The 18,519-nt window shown below is 40.5% G+C and overlaps 1 protein-coding gene across 11 annotated transcripts in view; it reads left to right on the top strand.

Moving 5' to 3' along the window:
• WNK2 (WNK lysine deficient protein kinase 2) overlaps positions 1 to 18,266 on the top strand; it is a 167,849-nt gene extending 149,583 nt beyond the window's left edge. For 7 of the 11 annotated variants that reach the window (XM_075833866.1, XM_075833869.1, XM_075833871.1 and 4 more), the window contains 6 exons: positions 30 to 235; positions 578 to 796; positions 8,151 to 8,249; positions 11,684 to 11,728; positions 13,398 to 13,660; positions 15,556 to 18,266. In XM_075833866.1, the coding sequence (XP_075689981.1) occupies positions 30 to 235; positions 578 to 796; positions 8,151 to 8,249; positions 11,684 to 11,728; positions 13,398 to 13,660; positions 15,556 to 15,876 (1,153 nt within the window). In that variant the 3' untranslated portion in view covers positions 15,877 to 18,266. Of the gene's footprint in view, positions 1 to 29; positions 236 to 577; positions 797 to 8,150; positions 8,250 to 11,683; positions 11,729 to 13,397; positions 13,661 to 15,555 lie in introns of those variants that run through there. The other 4 variants (XM_075833868.1, XM_075833874.1, XM_075833872.1 and 1 more) reach the window with 4 other exon arrangements.
• The last annotated feature ends 253 nt before the right edge of the window (positions 18,267 to 18,519 follow it).

Raw genomic sequence — 18,519 nt, 5'->3', positions numbered from 1 at the left:
ATTATCTTTTTTATTTTTTTCTCCATAAGGCACATGAAAGAAATCTCTGAATTGCAAGGGCAGCAGAGGAAAGAAATAGAGTCCCTGTACATCCGGTTGGGTAAACCTCTCCCCCCTAATGTGGGATTCCTTCATGCAGCGCCACCAAGTGGCCGGCGACGGAGAATTAGCAAGAACAAACTGAAAAGTGGAAAGCTTCTCAATCCTTTGGTTCAGCAACTAAAAAACGGTACAAGTATGTGATACTACTTTCTGATAAATATGCATAGTGTGTACCCGCATGCGATTGTTGAAATTGCTTATTAGGCTGTTTCCACATTACCATTACCAACCATCAACAAATTTACTGACATCAAGAACCAATATTTTTTTTCTTTTACAGTTGAGAAAAAAAATAATACTCTGTGTAATTTCCAACACCACTCATATGTAACTAAATAAATCTATCTGCAGTCTCTCTTCTTATTCTCTCTATATATTTTAGTTATGAAAATATTTTATCCATAAATTTTTGTAAACACTAGTTTTCTGGGTTGGCAACCCTGCTATTTTCTTTCTATTTTTATTTCTGTTTCAGGTGATATAACTACTGATTGTAATGGATCTCCTTCCAAGGATCCATTGAAGGCTCACATAGACCCAAAGACTCGCCTTGCAGGTTCCTCCCCTACAGCATCTCCCGGTCGGGGCGTTCAGACACAACAGCCTTGTTCAGTGAAAGTTACGGTGTCATCAGATAATATCTGTTCTGGGGTTGTCCGGGATGGTGTTGATATGCATGGCAGCGGCGGACAAGGTGATCTATCATTGCGGATGTTTCATTGTCAGTGCAGTATCTCAGGCTGAAATGTAGGAGGCTGCGTAGTAAGGCAATAGTGGACTGAGTTGCTTTCAGGGTATGTTCACACGGCCAAATTTCAGACGTATACGAGGCGTATTATGCTTCGTTTTACGTCTGGAAATACGTCTCAAATACGTCGGCAAACATCTGCCCATTCATTTGAATGGGTTTGCCGAACTACTGTGCAGACTACCTGTTATTTACGCGTCGTCGTTTGACAGCTGTCAAACGACGACGCGTAAAAATACAGCCTCGTCAAAAGAAGTGCAGGACACTTCTTTGGACGTTTTTGGAGCTGTTTTCTCATAGACTCCAATGAAAACAGCTCCAAAAACAGACGTAAAAAACGCTGCGAAAACGGCGTGAAAACGCCGCGAAAAATGCGAGTTGGTAAAAAAACGTCTGACAAGCAGGGTCTGTTTTCCCTTGAAAACAGCTCTGGATTTTCAGACGTTTTGGTTGACTACGTGTGAACATACCCTTAGACTGCACGTGGCTTTGCTGCTGTACTGCAGGGTTTCTATATCTTGACAACACAGAGGCGGTGAAAATGATCGTTCATCTTCACCCTCTGTATGTGAAATCTATTCAGGTTACATATCTGTGCAGTGTTTGCCTCTACTGCTTTTATACAAAGTCATTTCTGTTTAGGAAGATACAAAGTTCTTCTTTATAAACCCGCAGGGGAGTACCACAAGCTGGTTTTGATTTGCTAATGCTAGATATGTTGTGTAAAGGTAAGGATGGTAAGATACTATATCTTCGTTTCTGATCTCCATGAATTTTAATGGTCATGTCTACTTTTTGAGCATATCCTTTTAAAAAAAATGCATGCACCCTCACCATACTTATAGAACAGGAAGTGTTCCATAGTTAGTACGGTTCATCAAAAAAAAAGACACGTCTATCAAGTTCAACCAAGGTTTTGGAGACAGAAGGGATATGGATAAACTATAGAGCTTTAGAACTTTGTTTTGATTTTATTTTATTTTTTTTGGTTTTTAACCGTTTTCTGGATCCGTAAAGGTAAAACGACAAAATCTGCCCTCCTGATAACACGTGGCGATCAGACTGGATCAGCATTTTAACAAGAATTTTATATACATTGAACGAAAAAATATCAGCGCCTAGGACAAAGAAATTATCGAAGCCTATTTTAACCCTTTAAAGACCCAGATGTTTTTAGTTTTTCCCTCCCCGCCTTCCAAGTGCCATACATTTTATTTTTTTGCCCGTCAATAGAGTGGTGTGAGGGCTTAGTTTTTGCGGGGGGAGTTGAAGTTTCTATTGCCACCATTTAACCCCTTCCCGCCGCAGCACTTTTTCAGATTTTCATTTTCGTTTTTTCCTCCCCACATTCCAGAAGCCATAGCGTCTTTATTTTTCCGTCGATATAGTACTATGAGGGCTTGATTTTTGCGGGACGAGTTGTAGTTTTGCGTAGCACCATTTATTTTGCCGTATAATGTACTAGGAAATGGGAAAAAAATTATTTGTGGGGTAGAAAATGAAAAAAACAGCGATTCCTCCATGGTTTTTCACCCGCCGTTTTTACGGAATTCACTGTTCAATTAAAACAACATGTTAACTTTATTCTGCGGGTCAATACGATTACGGCGATACCAAATATGTAGTTTTTTTCTATATTTTAGTACTTTTACAAGTAAAAACCTAAGTGTAAAAAAGAATTTATTTTGTGTCGCCAAATTCCGAGAGCCATAACTTTTTTTTATTTTTCTGTCGATTTAAGTGGTATGAGGGCTTATCTTTTGCGGGATAAGCTGTAGTTTTTAATAATACCATTTTTGTGTAAATGCGATGGTTTGATCGCTTTTTATTTCATTTTTTGCGGGAGATGAGGTGACCAAAAAATAGACATTCTGGCGTTTACAATCTTTTTTTTTTTTTTCTTTTTTTTACGGCGTTCACCGTGCTGGTTAAATAATGATATATTGTAATAGTTCAGACTTTTACGGACGCGGCGATACCAATTATGTTTATTTTTTTAATATGCTCTAGGGGGAAAATGGCAAAAGGGGGGTTTTTTGAACTTTTAATTTTTAAATTTTTTTTTTTCCACAAAAAATAACTAACTCATTATTACTTTTTTTTATTAGTCCCCCCCAGGGGACTTCAACCAGCTTAATAGGTGTACAAAGACGGCGGACCTGGGGGCGTTCATTAAGCCCCCAGGCAGCCATAGCAACCATCGCCCCCCCCCCCCCCGCGATTGCGTTGCGGGGGGCGCGATGAGCTGTTAGAGGGGGTCGCCCCCCTCTTTCTGAGGGTTTAAATGCTGCGGTCGGTATAGACCGCGGCATTTAACTAGTTAAACTAGCGGGATCGCGCTCGAGCGCGATGCCGCTAGTTACTCTGAAGTGTCGACTGTAACATACAGCCGACACCGTCATTGTATGGAACGAGCTCATTGCGTGAGCCCGCTCCATACTTCCCCTACCGGACTTTGGCGTATGGATACGTCAAATGTCGGGAAGGGGTTAAGGTACCGGATAATGTACTGAGAAACTGAAAAAAAAAAATTTTCTGGGGTTCAATTGGAAAACATTTTTGTTTTACGGCTTTCGATGTGCGGTAAAAACAACTTCTTCACTCTATTCTGTGGCTCAATACGACTACGGTGATACCAAAATTATATAGGTTTTTGTTTTGTTTTTTACTACCTTTACAAAGAAAAAAAAAATGTGTTCAAAAAAAATAATTTTGTTCTGGTTCGCCACATTCTGAGAGCCATTTTTTTTTTTTTTTATATTTATTGGTCGATTTGAGCAGTGTGAGGGCTTATTTTTTGTGGGACGAACTGTCATTTGTTGGTACAATTTTTTGGTTCATACAACTTTTTTTTTATCACTTTTTTTTTTTATTCATTTATTTATTTTTTAGCGCAACGGTGACAAATAGACTTCGGTGTGTTTCCATTTTTTATATTTTTTTTTTACGCTGTTCACCAAGCGAGTTAAATAATTGTATGTTTTAATTAGTTTGGACGCGGAAATACCAATTTTACTTATTTATTTTGTTTTTTACATTTTCTTGGGGAATAATGGGAAGGGATTTTGTTTTTGTTTTTTTACACTCCTGAAAAATCTATTGGCTTTTTTTTAATACATTGTATTAGCCCCCCTAGGGGACTAGAACCAGCGATTGTCAGATCGCTGGTACAATACTCTGCAATACAAATGTATTGCAGTATATTGTCATTTTTACAGGCTTCTGCCAAGTCCGCCATCGACGCCCCTCGATCACATTGCGAGTTGGGCTGTCGGAGGGGGCCGCCCCCTCCTAACTGTTTAAATGCTGTGGTCGCTATTGACTGTGGCATTTAACTAGTCAAATGGCCAGGAACACTGCTATCACTGTTACTGGCAGTTAGAGCAGCGTGTCAGTTGTGATACACAGCTGACACCTGCAGCGTATGGAGTGGGCTCAAAAAATAATCGTTTTCGTTGTGGGTCGGGAAAGGGTTAAAGCCATCTCCTGTTCCTGCTGTGGCCAGCTCCTGCGGTTGCCTATTCCACAGATTCACATTTCTTATGGAAGATTTAACTTTTTTGTTTTCTACAGATGGAGAGTGCGCCCCTTTGTCTTTTGAGGGGGTTTTACACGGAACAAGTTTCTATTTTTTTTTTAAATAATTTTTTTTTGGGCACCTTATTTATAAAAGGTAATTATGTCCCGCCTTATTCTGCACTTTCCAAGGCTAAATAAATATTCTTTTAATCTTAACTCGTAATTTAGATTCTCCATGCCCCGTATTAGTTTTGTTGCTCTTCTTTGTATTTTCCCAACTCCAGTTCTAGGCACTGGTTCATAGAAAGGAAGTCCTGCACTGCAAATTCTAGATGAGGCCTCACTAATGCTTTGTAAAGTGGTAATATTATATCCCTGTCTCGTGAGTCCATGCCTCTTTTAATGCACGACAATATCCTGCTGGCGTTAGAAGCAGCTGATTGACATTGCATGCTGTTATTTAGTCTATGATCTACAAGTACACCCAGATCTTTCACAACTGACTCCCCCAGTTTAGGACATATGATGCATGCTGATTTTATTAGTACAAAGATGTATAACTTTTTATTTATCCACATTGAATTTTATTTGCCAAGTGGATGCCAAAACGCTCAGTGTATCCAAGTTCGCTTGTAATTTATGAACATATTCTATAGACTGAACTATGCTACATAGCTAGTTGTCACCTGCAAAAATAGAAACCGTGCTATTACCAGTGATGTTACCTTTTGGATTATCGGAATTTAAGTCTACACTGTTAGGACATGACAAGCACAGCTGGGCGTAGTAGAATGCTGCCCCCAGCGTCATGGGGTGTAGGACTTCCAAACTTAAGCTCCACCACTGATGCTAATGGCAGCACCTATATTGAGCACACTGCTACTTGGTGTGAAAGATATCCCCTTATGATGTCCTTCAAAGTTTTCTATGGGCTTATTACTATAAAACAATTAGTATTTCAATATCTTTTCCTTACCGTTCCCATGCTGCCAGTCTGTTCAGTACCCCATAGATATCTGTGTATATTACTACACGATGATGTGGCATCTATAGGCATAATACACCATGTGACAGAGTTAACCAACTTCCATGCACCACGGTGACATCGCTATTGACAACATGTAGGAATGTACACAGTGGAGGGGGGGACCAAACAGATTGGCATCAAGAGGATATGTGAAGATCTGGTAAGGTAAATATATTACACGTTTTTAAGTCCACAGAAAACATTTTAAATTCCCTGGAAATCCTTTTTTGGCCAGGATCACACGCGCCGTTTTTGGCCCTGTTGTTTTTTTTAGCCAAAGCCAGAAGTGGAATCAAAAGGAAGGAAAGTTTTATAAAGAAAGCACTGATTAATTTTCTTTTTGTGTTCGTTCTTGTATTTTTGCTAAAAAAAAAAAACTGCACCAACAACTGCATCAAAACAGCGTGTGTATGATCCTTGCTTTTAACAGTAGAAGTAGATGCCCACTGAAACCCCCCCCCCCGCGAAGCGGATTAGGGTGGGTATTGTACCCTTGTTTTACCAGCTCAGGCCAGGGGGTTTTACACTGGGCGATTATCGGACAGACGAGTGTTCATAGAACGCTCGATCTGCTGGTTGGATAGTTTTAAAAAAGTTAAATATTATCGTTGACGGCAGCACATCTCCCTGTGTAAACAGGGAGACTCGCTGCTGGCATGGTAACGGATGGGGGCGAGCGATCGGAGTAACGACCGCTCGTCCCCAACCATAGCTTCATGTGACGAGAGCAAATGTGCTCCGATCAACGATGACTTGTTTGGCACTCGCTGCACCGGCCGGTGTAAAAAGGCCTTAACGCTACTGAAGTCTATCTCCTTCCTCTCGGTTTGTAATCTGCTTTTGGAGGACTCCAATTCGGAAAGAAGAGGTTCTTATTTATTGAGGCGGTGTGAGTTAGTACTACCTGTTTTTGACCATACGTTCCAGTTGGTGGAAGCAATGGGAAACCTTGATATTGGCCATGTTACACGGGTTCACTTTTTCTCTTACTGCTATTTCTAGAACGTTTAAAGGGGTTATCCGGGGACCAAAAATAGCTTTTAATTTATATTTTATTGTGAAAAGAGGTTGCTTACTAATGTACTTTCAGTTTTAATTCTGTACTGAATCATTCAGTTCAAACCCGGTGAAGTGGTGCTGGAAGTCCTGTAGTTTTGCTAATATTGAGGTCTTTCTTCCTGTGCTGTTCGTGTCGGCGTGTCATCAAGCGCATGACCGCACTGAGCTGGCTCATTGCCGATCTCTGGAGTCCCCAAGCAGAGCACCAGCTAGCACTCTGCCGGGGACTCCAGCACTTCTCCCAACGTCACTGTCCATATATGGTCACTGACGTCAGGAGTTTCCTATCACTGGGGTCCCTGAGCAAAGAATCAGCTGATGCTTTGCCTGGGGACTCCAGCATTGCTGCCGGCATCACTGTCCATATATGGACAGTGACGGACTTCGGCAGCAGTGGACGTCACTGTCCATTTATGGACAGCGACGTCGGCAGCAGTGCTGGTGTCCTGGGCACAGCGCTAGGTGATGCTTTGCTCGGGGACTCCAGCAATAGGCAATGTGACAGCCCCTTAGTCATGCGCTTGATAACATGCCGACACGAACAGCACAGGAAGCAGCCTTCAGTCAAGTGTCGGCGCGTCATCTAGATTAGGAAAACTACTGTACTTCCTGAACCAATTCAGTGGGTTTGAACTGAACGATTCAGTACAGAATTAAAAATGAAAATATATGGTACAGATCCCATGGGATCCTGTAGTAATGCTGCTAGGGTATGTTGGAGATTTGGGGGGAGATAGGATGTCAGGGTTGGCAATTGCTAAAATACTGTATCAAGTTCGGAAAGGAATTGCAAAGCACTGGCTGGATGCGGAGCCACCATCAAAACAAGAAATCATAGGGGCACTTAACTCACAGGTTCTGATGGAGTATAGGATATACTCCAAGAGGGGGTCCAGGGTCAAGTTCGACAAACAATGGGCTAGATGGATTGATCAATCTGGGTATGCTTCTGTGGAGCTAATGACACTAAGGCAACAAGTGCAGGTATAGGGCCACTGAGGGGAGAGGAATGGAAAAGTGGTACTGAGAAGATCGGCTGGGGGGGATACAGGGGGGAGTTGGGGGGAAGGGAATGTTTGGTTAAATGTAAAGAATTGGGTCTGTTGAAAATTGTTTGTACACTGTATGAGAAAGTACAATGACCTGTAATAATGTGGAGTTTTGTTGAATAAACTTGAACTGATTAAAAAAAAAAAAAAAAAATGAAAATATATTAGTGACTTCTTTTCACAATAAATTCAAAACAATTTTTGGTCCCCAAGTAATCCCTTTAAGTTCAAAACTACATTTTGATGAGTTACTGTGTAGGTGTTCACGCCATGCATAATAAGGAAGGCGTACAACAGAACCTTTTAAGCGTGATTTCCTTCTAAGACATTAAAGGCATATCTGTAAATATGCCATTAATGTCTGAAATAGGAAAAAACCTTTTAATGTATATGGGGGGTTAATTTATAACTGCATTGAAAGGACAGCTCTTGAAGTAGAAATGACCCATCAAACTGATTGTACCCAGATTTCATTGCACTTGTATATTTTATTCCTTTATGTAAAAATGCAACCACCAATCCCTTGTTTGGTAGTAAAGAGGTTCTCTGATATTACCAAGCTGCTTTGATTTCTGGCTACGCATCCTATAGCTAATCATAGTTTACCAGTGTCTCTCTGTTTTCTTCCCTCTATATTCATTTGCAGGCTGGACGGTTTACCACCAAACGTCTGAGAGAGTGACCTATAAGTCTAGTAGCAAACCTCGTACCCGATTCCTCAGTGGACCTGTGTCTTTATCCATCTGTTTGTATTTGTTCTTTTCTATTTAATGCGCCTCATCTCTTCCCATCCTCACCCTCTCTTCTTTTACCAGTTTCATCCCTTCAGTTGCCTTTCTCTGCTGACAGCTCATCCATTCCTCCGGCTGTGGTACCCAACCTTTGTCCAGAGTAGCTTTTTGGAAATGTTAAAAAAAAAAAAATACTTTTCCTAAATTCCTAAAGTATACAGCATTTTATTTAGAAGAAACACTGTAAGAATTTTTTTTTGTATAATTGGGGGAGATGATTTGACCATGTTTTTCTGTGGCATAGGTTGAGTATCATCGTCCAAAACTGGCATCATCTCTTCCTTTGTGACATGCCGATGCTGCCATTTTTCTTTTATTTTACCATTTATTATTTGGATGCTTTTGTGTGAACATATTGTATTCTGTCTGGGCAGCAAAAGCATGTGGGCAGGAGCTCGCAGTCTGCGCAGCCAGGCACCAACGTGTACACCCCTGTGTTTGGTAGATTTTTTATTTTTAGTTATTTTTGTGGTTTTGGATTTTCCATTCAAATGATTATGATGTACTAGGACCAAAAGTCCAAAAAAAAACATATCCCACTAGAGATGAATAGTCCTTTTGTAAGGCTAGGAGATGAAGCTGCCCATAGAACCGATAATTGGGCCAATATAAATACTAGAGCTGCTTATTTAATAATCTTCGGTGCTATGTTCTTTAGGAACATTGTAGTATCATTAAAACGACTTTTCTCTCAAGAAGTGGGATATAATGGAGAATCTATTGAGCAGGTTACTAGTTCACAACAATATACATATATAAATGCTTGATAGGTTCAGGTAGGAATCCCCCCCCCCCCCTAAAAGGAGAACGTGGCTCTTTTGACCCTGGCTCGCGGCCTTCGCCGTTTCTATAGAGTGCAATAGAAAGGCTACCTCACTTGTATGCAACCTTCTCCATTAAAGTCTAGGGAATTCACTAGAGGAGCCATGCTCTGCTTGCCAATAATTCTCGAGGTGTGCAAACCCCTTCTAGGCGCACTCTGTTACACCAATATCAACACAGATCAGTAATTTGGGACCAAATGTGTTTTTTATTGTTTAGCGTTCAATCCTTTGAAGCATGTTTTTATGTGCAGTTATTTGTTAGGGATTGTATATACATTTTCGGCTTCGTTCCCATCTGCGCCAGCGTCCCGTCCCGTTCAGACGTTCCGTCTGAGCTTTCCGTCGGAACAGGACCCTGACTGACACAAACTGAAACCAAAGGTTTCCGTTTCCTTCACCATTGATTTTAATGGTTACGGATCAGGTGCCAATGGTTTCCGTTTGTCTCCGTTGTGCAAGGGTACCGTCGTTTTGACTGAATCAATAGCGTAGTTGACTACGCTATTCCGTCAAAACCCGTTCTGACGGAAAGCTCCGATGGAACATCGGAACGGGACCCTGGCGCAGATGGGAACGAAGCCTTAATGTTTAGTGTTGAACCTTTAACTATTACCAAATCTGATTTCCATTACTGGCACGCTCATCATGAACGACCCTTTGAGAAACAAATTATGCAATTGTAGGTAAGCGGGCAGATGTCTTACTGACAAGTGGTGAGGCTTCTACTTCTTCTCATAGCCATTGGGAACAACCAGATTTTATAGATCTCACAAGTGGCAAATTAATAGTAGTAGGAATGAGATGGGTCCCCTAAATTTGCTATGGGAAAAGTATCTGCTACATCATACAGGGATTTTTCATGTAGAAAAATCTTTGGTTACAGGGGTTATGTGGGGACCGAAAAGTATTAGCAGTGTACTCGGTAACCGATGTAGTAGTAGTAGAGCGATTAAATAGAGTACAGCGGGGCCGGCCACATGACTAAGTCGTGTCGCCATCAAGGAAGGCTGTATAACTAGATTTCTGGTCCCCCGACAGTGCTATGAAAATCTCATAATCAGCGCGACGGGGGACCAGAATGTATATTAGCGAGTGTACTCGCATACTGCAGTGAGTACACTGCGAATACTTTTCGGTCCCCACGTAACCCCTTTTAATAATTGGGGTAAACCGTTTAAACTATTGGATGTTTTCATGATCGCACACAATTATCAGACTTGGCTGTTTAATTGGTTCAACATCAGACAATGTTTTTGACCAGCCTTGGATTTAAGATAATGGCATAATGATTTCTAAAGCGGTTTTCCAGTCATTTTATACTTATGACCTTTTTCTTAGCATAGACCATTAATGTGCGTTTAGTGGGGGTCCCCGTCGATCAAACAGAACAGAGGGGCCACGAGTAAAGCAGCACTTCTATTCAAGTGAATGGGGTTGCTTTTAGCTTGAACTGAAGTACCAAGCACCGCTGTATCTACTAAAACAGTAAAGCAGCTGCAGCACCTACATTCTGTTGATCAGCGGGGGTCCAGGTCATCAGGCGCCCATTGATCACAAATTAGTGACCTATCCTAAAGCTGAAACATGATAATGTAAATTCCTGAAAAACGTTGCTATTGATTCAATCATATTGCTACTCCCTGCTAGAATTCCCATAAGTTAAATTGACTGTTCAGACTAGTATGGCACTGACAGATCAGGGACAAACATAACAAAGTTTTAGAAGTATATTGAACTTAAATTGATTGGATGGGGATCCGAACAGTGAGACCCCCAATAATTGCTAAAAAGAAGAGGCAGAAGCGCTCGTTGTGAGCGCTTAGCCGCTTCATTTCTGTTCAGCCTTTTCCTGGAAATAAATGTATCGGTGTACGGACACCATAGAAATTCTGAGCCCGTGCTCCGATAAATCAGCTTTCCGTAAAAAGCCGAACAAACTAAGCGGGTGAGCGCTCACGGTAGCGCTTCTGATGCTTCATTTTAGCGATTAGTGGGGGTCTCCATGTTCGGACCTTCTGACATGTCACTATGATATATCAGAAGTTTGTCGAACGTTTAGTTAAAAAAAATATTTGGGTTGTTTTTACTTTTGGGTGAATTTTTTTTAAAATTCAGTTAAATTGTTTTTAAACTCAAACACATTACCCATTTGTGTTCTTCAGGACCTGTAACATTGGGAACAATGTTGTGATATGTCCCTAAAATATCTCCTCCTATATTACTTAGATCATGGTTTACCTAAAACTTATGTGAGTTTGTACTTTACAAATACTGTTACTTGGAGAAGACCGAACACTTGAAACAATTTTTTATCGTGTTACCTGAATGGAATGCCATGTCTGCTATTGACCATTTTTCTATGCTATGCTTTTAATATGGCTGCACAGGGTCTGGCTGCTCAGATGTTTTTGGTATTGTACTGTTTGTTGTGACTTTCTGTAGTGTTTTGCTTGCCTCTCCTTGCCCAACAAATATGTAAAAACCGCATCGATCTATCTCTTTCCAACCTGTTGCCTATTTAGTTGTGCCTAACCGTCTCTGTCTTGTACTGTTTTGCTTTGTAGGGTCCACTCTGAAACGGCTATGTCTAGGCAAAGAGCACAGCAGTAGTAACTATCCTGTTTTTATTTTTCTTGTTTCTTGGCATCATTCCCCATAGCATGGAAACTTTTTATACTTGTTGCTAGTTTTCTCACTTACTGCAGGAGAAAAGTTGTTCTGAGCATTGTGACATAGGCATTTAATCAGGTATTTCTCGGATAATCCACACACCCGCGCTGTGAACTTTGGTGTGATTATCTGCATGCTGTGTACGCATTGTGGCAAATTTACTATTGGTGTTGCACCTTTTTGTTTTGGCGCAAATCATTTTAGACAAATTTCTCAATGAAATGCACCAAAAAGAACAGAGGTTTATAAATAGTCTGGCACAGGGTGTGCCTTAGCAGAAAAGGGGCTTGAGATGTGCTAAATTACGCCAACATTTTGTCACAAAGAAGTGGACTAAAGTAAGTCATCCAAGAGGTGATATAAAGTTAGACAGAAGTGTCTCTAGTTGCGCCAAATTTGTCATCCAGCATGAGCCACTGTGATAAATTTGGTGCATTTTGTCGAATTATAAGCTGTGTGACCTTAAAACCATATTAGTAAATCTGCCCGCTGTGTTTGCGCTCTTTTTGTTATGTCATGTGATCCGTTTCTTGAATGTGTTTTGATCTCTGTATTCTCATTCCGGTTGAACTGAGTGTTTTCAGATTTGCTATTGAGGCAGTTTTTTCTTTTCTAATGAATATCCTTTATAAGTTTTAAGGGCTGGAAGTAATATATTTTGCAAAAACTGTATTTTATTTTTATATTTTAAGCAGAACACTACTGATCTGTGACCAGCGACCATGTCCTATTATGACTGTTTTTCAAAAAACCTAGATAAATTGCAGAATTGGCCACTGAAGGCAGAATTTTTTGGTTTGTGTTCTACCCTACTTCTATTTGATACCAACTACACAAGACTCCAAAGAACGAGTCATGACCCTTTTTGGATCCTTAGGCTTCATGCATACAGCAGAGCCATGTAAACGGAGCCTATATGACCGGACACGGAGGCCATAGAACTCCCTACCACAGCGCCCTACGGCCTCAACGTGCCGCGGTACAAACAGTGCTGCTAGGGGAGAAAAGCACCATACATATGGCATCTGAAGGGGCATGCCATGATTTTATTGTATGAAATTAGAGGCATACGGAGGTACAGTAAGGGCCCATGTGCATGTCTATAGGTACCCTATTGCGGCACCATACAAAAGGGAGCCGTAATACGCCTGTGTGCATGAGGGCTTTGTGAGGACACTGGCTTTTAGCAAATAGGCAACATACCAGTTATGCTCACTAAAATTAAGGTCTAAATTGTATGGGCTGGGTGCTGGTTGATCTAATCTCCCTTGAGTACATGTCCACCACTACCCAAAGCCAAATTGTATAGTTAGGATATTGTGTGGATAAATTTGGTTGATTTTGTGAAAATTCATGAAAAGGATTATTTTTGCCACAGTAACTAATTTTTCTCTTCCTTTTATGATCCCATCTGTTTTGGAAGAAAGACAGAATGGCTATTGGGCCTTGGTTTGAAAAGGCTTTAAAAGCCTATAATACTCCCATAGTATCTTACAGTTCTACATTTGAAGTCTTGACAGAATGAGAATACATATGACAAAATGGAAATGTTCAACAAAGTTCTGTTTGAAGACTGTAGTTATTATGGTGATTTTTGTATTTGTGCAGGATCCTCAACAAGCAGTCTTGCTGTAGGCCCTGAACAGTCTTCTGTCCCACCTGTGACTGCATCACAAATCCAGGCTCAATCGAACAATAGTAACAACAAGAAGGGGACGTTTACGGAGGACCTTCACAAGCTCGTGGATGAATGGGCAAGCAAAACTGTTGGAGCAGCACAATTCAAACCATCCTTAAATCAACTAAAGCAGTACCAGCAACGGCTGGACCTGGAGCACAAGCCTACATCGAGCAATGATGACTCAATTTCAGTAAGTCACTTTTCTGGTTTTAAAATCTTCTTTTTTTTTAAAGAAATATTTTATAGAAGAAAAGTTTTTTTTTTATAGTGTGCATCTACGTGCACACAGCAGATTTTCTTTCTGTATAAAAAAAACGATGCAGATTTACCAGAGAAACCGCAGCCGTAATCAGAGGCTGACCGTCGAATTTCTGCTATGGATTTGCAGTTTTATATACTGCAGATCCGCACACGGAATAGCCCCATTCAATGGGTCTCCTCTGCGTGTGGCTACCCGATGTGGTTGCCGCATGGAAACCATGTCAAGAAGTCGATTTGTTACTACTTTTTTTTTTTTTTTTTTTTTTTTCCAATAGGTGGATTTCAAATGAACTACAACGCAGATTTCGTAATGTAATGAATAGTTTGCCGTTTGCTGACAGATTTAGGTGCGGAATACATGTGGATTCCGTGCCAAGATCCCTATGAAAATTTATTGTGTGAACACAGCTAAAAGGAGCTACCATCACTAACAATTCTAACTGTATATTGATTTTTTTATGTTTTTTTTTTTTCGTTAGACATTTCACATTTCAAGTCCAAATTCACATAAAACCATAGGATAGGTGATAAGTGTTTGATCGCTGTAATCCCCATTGATCAGGAGAATGGGGGTCCAGTGTCCCCGGTTTGAAAGGAGAGGTGGTCACACACGTGCGAAGCCACTCCATTCATTCTTTATGGGACTGACAGAGGTTGCCTAGTACAGCGCTTGGCTATCTCAATCAGTCCCTTAGGGTATGAATGGAGCAGCAGTACAAAGGCGTGACCACCGCTCCTTTCAAACCATGGACTTGGGACCCCTGTTCTCGTGATCGGTGGGGGTCCCAGCATTCAAACACTTATCACCTATCCACAGGGTGGAAGAGCAGTTGTTATGGTGGGACAACATCTTTAATGTTCCCTGTGCCCACAGAACTGACACTTTGAACACATGGTGAATATTGGAATTGCCGTTCTTAGTCTATAGTGACCCCCTGAAGATCACCACTTTGCTAGTATCATGTTGTAACCTCTTACATCACCTTAAAATGAGCCTGTTGACTGATTGTTGGACGTCAGGGTGCTGTATTTGGTATATTAGAATATGCAAAATATTGTATTACAAGGTGTCTTCTCTTAGAGTTTATGCACCTGTGTTAAAAGCGAACCTCTGGTCTCAGGGCAAAATTATAAATGTGATGGAATTTATGGAGTAATATTACCTGGTGCCCTCCAGTTGCGCCCCTCAGAGACACTCATTCCGTTCACAGATTGGGCAGAGCTGCTCACGTGAGCAGCTCTGGCCAATCCGAGAACAGTGGAGGTGTTTCTGAATCGTAGTCTTAGAAGTGCTGCAGCCATTTTGGGACAACTTCAAAGGGGACCATAAAAGGGTGGATCCACGGCAGAGGGGCACAACTGGAGGGCACCAGGTATTATTACTCTTTATACACCATGATATTTTAAATATTGTCCCGGGACTAGAGGTTGCTGTAACTGTTTCAACTGATCCTCCAAAAGGATGTGAGCCCCGTCACTGGTCTTGACACCGATCATAAATCCATATATGAAAAATAACTTGGTCCTTAGTTATGTCTCCTTCAACTTTACAATTACATGAACATCATATGCAAGAAGAAGAATGAATTGTTAAAAGCTCCAAAAAGTGCTAGGTTCAAAATAAATGGACCTAAAGGACTTTGGGGGAGGAGAGAGATCTGTTGATGGCCGAGCCTCCCCTAAAAGTTTCATTAGTAGTGTTATGCAGTGAAATAAATCCCTGGTGTGACCTGGGTCCCTAATGTGCTATTCATTGAAAATGAACTAATCTGTATGGTCTCCACACGTTTCTTCAGCGATGAAATATTTACTCTCTCTCCTCAGGCAAGTCAAGGTTTATCAGAAACTGCAAAGTACAAAACTCCTCATACTTGTCCGAACCCCATGGGACTGATGTCGTCCTCCGTTCCAGCAGCCCTTTCTGGAGCATCACAGTCTGGTATATTACCACCTTACATGATGCCCCTTTGTCAGTATGCAGGAGTTTTCCAAGCACCAATGTATGGAGTGCAGTGGGCTGGAGCAACAATGCCGACAATGGCAGGAAGTCAGCCAATTACTCAATCTGCCAGCATGCAAATATTTCCCGTGTCCTTGCCGCAGTCTACCATGAAGCAGTCTGGTTCCAACATGAGGATCACGTAGCTTTGGGGCCTTCCTTTGTACAAAAGTCCATGTTTTAAGTGTCTGAGCCTGCCCACGCCTTGTGTGTTTTCATGTCCCATCTCCGCAGTGCTGGGTAGGGTTGGATGATTAGTAGCAGCCCTCTTCAGCACTGTAAGATGGATGAAGAGTATGGTATGACTGCAAGTCCTGGCCAAAACCACATCAACCTGCACACAACCATACTCTGCACTCCACGATCGCTGTGAAAGTCATGTTTCATTTCTCATAGCCTTTTACTGCTTGGTCTACATTTCTGTTTTATAATTTTACACATTCTGAAATGTATAGTACTTGAACTAAAAATTAAGGGAGGTTTAGTGCCTTGAGTCATTTCCAGTTCCCCTGGGAAAACCTGTGTGTAAAAACGGAAAGAACAAAGCTAGCAATCTATTTCCCATCCACCATTTTTAGTTGATGTGTTTTTTTTGTTTTTTTTACTGCTCATACTAGCCATACATACGGCGCGCTTATTTATTTTATTTTCCTTTTTGCCTTACCTGTGAGAGATGAATGTTGTGTTTTATATATCGATACCCTTTCTCCAACTTCATAAATTAAAATAAATATATATATTTTTAATTTAAACCTGTAAAAAGCGTAAACACTGGCTTTTTATTTTAATCTATAAAATCGATAAATTACTTGACGTTTACAAAATAAAATCTGTTTCCAGGTACAAACTGAGCTACATTGTCATTGGAAGAACGCATCTAATAGCATTGTTATGTATTATTTTAAAGTTTTGCTAAAAAAAAAATTAATTTTTTGATTGTTTTTGAACCAACGTGTTTTGTTTTGTTTTTTACAGCAGATTCCCAAGGTTTTGAGAATGACATCTTTTTAATGGTTGTTTAGATACCTCTGCTGATATTTATTATGCGGTAGGACTCAATCATTCTTTTCTACGATCTGTGGCCTGTTCACATGAATGTAATCCAGAAACTTACCAGAATCCAAAAATAACGTTCTTTTGTTTATGCCTAGTTGATACTACTGTTGTCTAGTATGAATTCTCCGATAGGTCCATCCATTGCAATGCTTGGTTACTGATGCATATGTGTTTAGATGTCTTGGGTAGGCATTGCTAAAAACCTTGGGAATTTTGCCTGATGGTTTTTTTTTGGTTTTTTTTTTGGTACAATTACTTAATTTGCACTTTATTCATTGCACATGCTCACAATCTTTTCAGTATTAGTACACTTTAAGCTGCTCAAAATGTTTGGTCCCCTTTGGGGAGCTTATTGTTTTGTGTCTTTTTCCATATGAACAAGTAGACATTTTTCTGGTGAAGATGACTAATGAAGTTCTTGCCGTTGTTGGTAATGCAACTCTCCGTACTGCTCACTTTCACCATACCTCCCTTTTGTTGTAGGATTGAGGTTCCCTCTTCACTAAGGATATATGTTGATTTAATTATTTAAGTTAATCAAATTGAGAAGAATCTCTGGGATATATTTGTCTGGAGTCGATAAGGTTGTTTTTTTTTTTTTTGTTTTTTTTTAGGGTTTAATTTATTTTTTAATTTTGAAGTTTTGTTTTTTTCAGATTCATAATACTGTATGTGGCATCAGCAATACTTCATTGAACAGATATTTTGCATAGACTACAGTTGCTATAGTGAATAATCTATATTTCTGCAGCTATTTCTTCTATTGATTAGCTGCTAGAACCAATGATCGGTCCAGCCGTCAAGATGAATCCTTTTTTCCTGTTCAAAGACAGGGTAAGGATGTTCACTGCCACCAATACTACTTTTGTAACACACACCTGGCAAAAACTTGTTCAGACTACGAATGCACTTGGTGGATTTCATAATGGTTCTCATACACCACATGGTGGTATCACTACAACCTGCTTACTAATTCACGACAATATGAGTGGTTCACCCCTCGAATTCGAAAACCGGTAGGTAGACAGGATAGCCGGATACATTTCTCTTCTCATGATATTTCATTCTCCACTGAAGGCCTTGGTGCCTCATTCTTTCAAGCTGTGAAATGTATCTCCCCAAGTCTTCAACCATTGTAAATGTTTCCATTTTGTTGGTAATCCCTGACTGTAAACTCATCAATTCTATTGGAATTGAATTTTATATTGACCATTCTGCAGGGCGAGAAGAGCTAGGAAGAGATTTCTGTTCTCTTCAACATCTTGAATTTGTTTTTAGATTCATGTCTGTGCCTCATGAGCAAACATGGGAAGTATGTACTGCACTCTTTTCCCTATGCTTGCACTGAATTGAACCTTCCAAGTCGCTCTTGCCTGATTGTATAAACTGCCCTCTTCTCCTGTACGCTGACAGTCAGTGGCACCAATGCCTCAATATTGTACAATAATATAAAATAAACATTTTGTGCTTGAAAACATTCTGAATGTGTCCTTGTGTTTTCTCCTGTCAATCTCAGTCCTGACCCAAACGTCCCACCTGTTTTTGAAAACCGTAACCTATAAGTACAAATTCCAAGTGCCTGGTTTATCAAAGAAATCCATGGTAAATAAGTAATTTTTAAGATCCGGTATCTGAAACCTCCAGAATTTGCACGTCACTTTTTAGCCTTCACAATATCGTCATGTGGCAGATACATATAGAAGCAGAGAAGTCGATAAAGGCTCAGGGGCCCC

Source organism: Rhinoderma darwinii, chromosome 7 (assembly GCF_050947455.1).
Source record: "Rhinoderma darwinii isolate aRhiDar2 chromosome 7, aRhiDar2.hap1, whole genome shotgun sequence".
NCBI lineage: Eukaryota > Metazoa > Chordata > Amphibia > Anura > Rhinodermatidae > Rhinoderma > Rhinoderma darwinii.
This window is presented reverse-complemented; position numbering and strand designations above follow the sequence as displayed.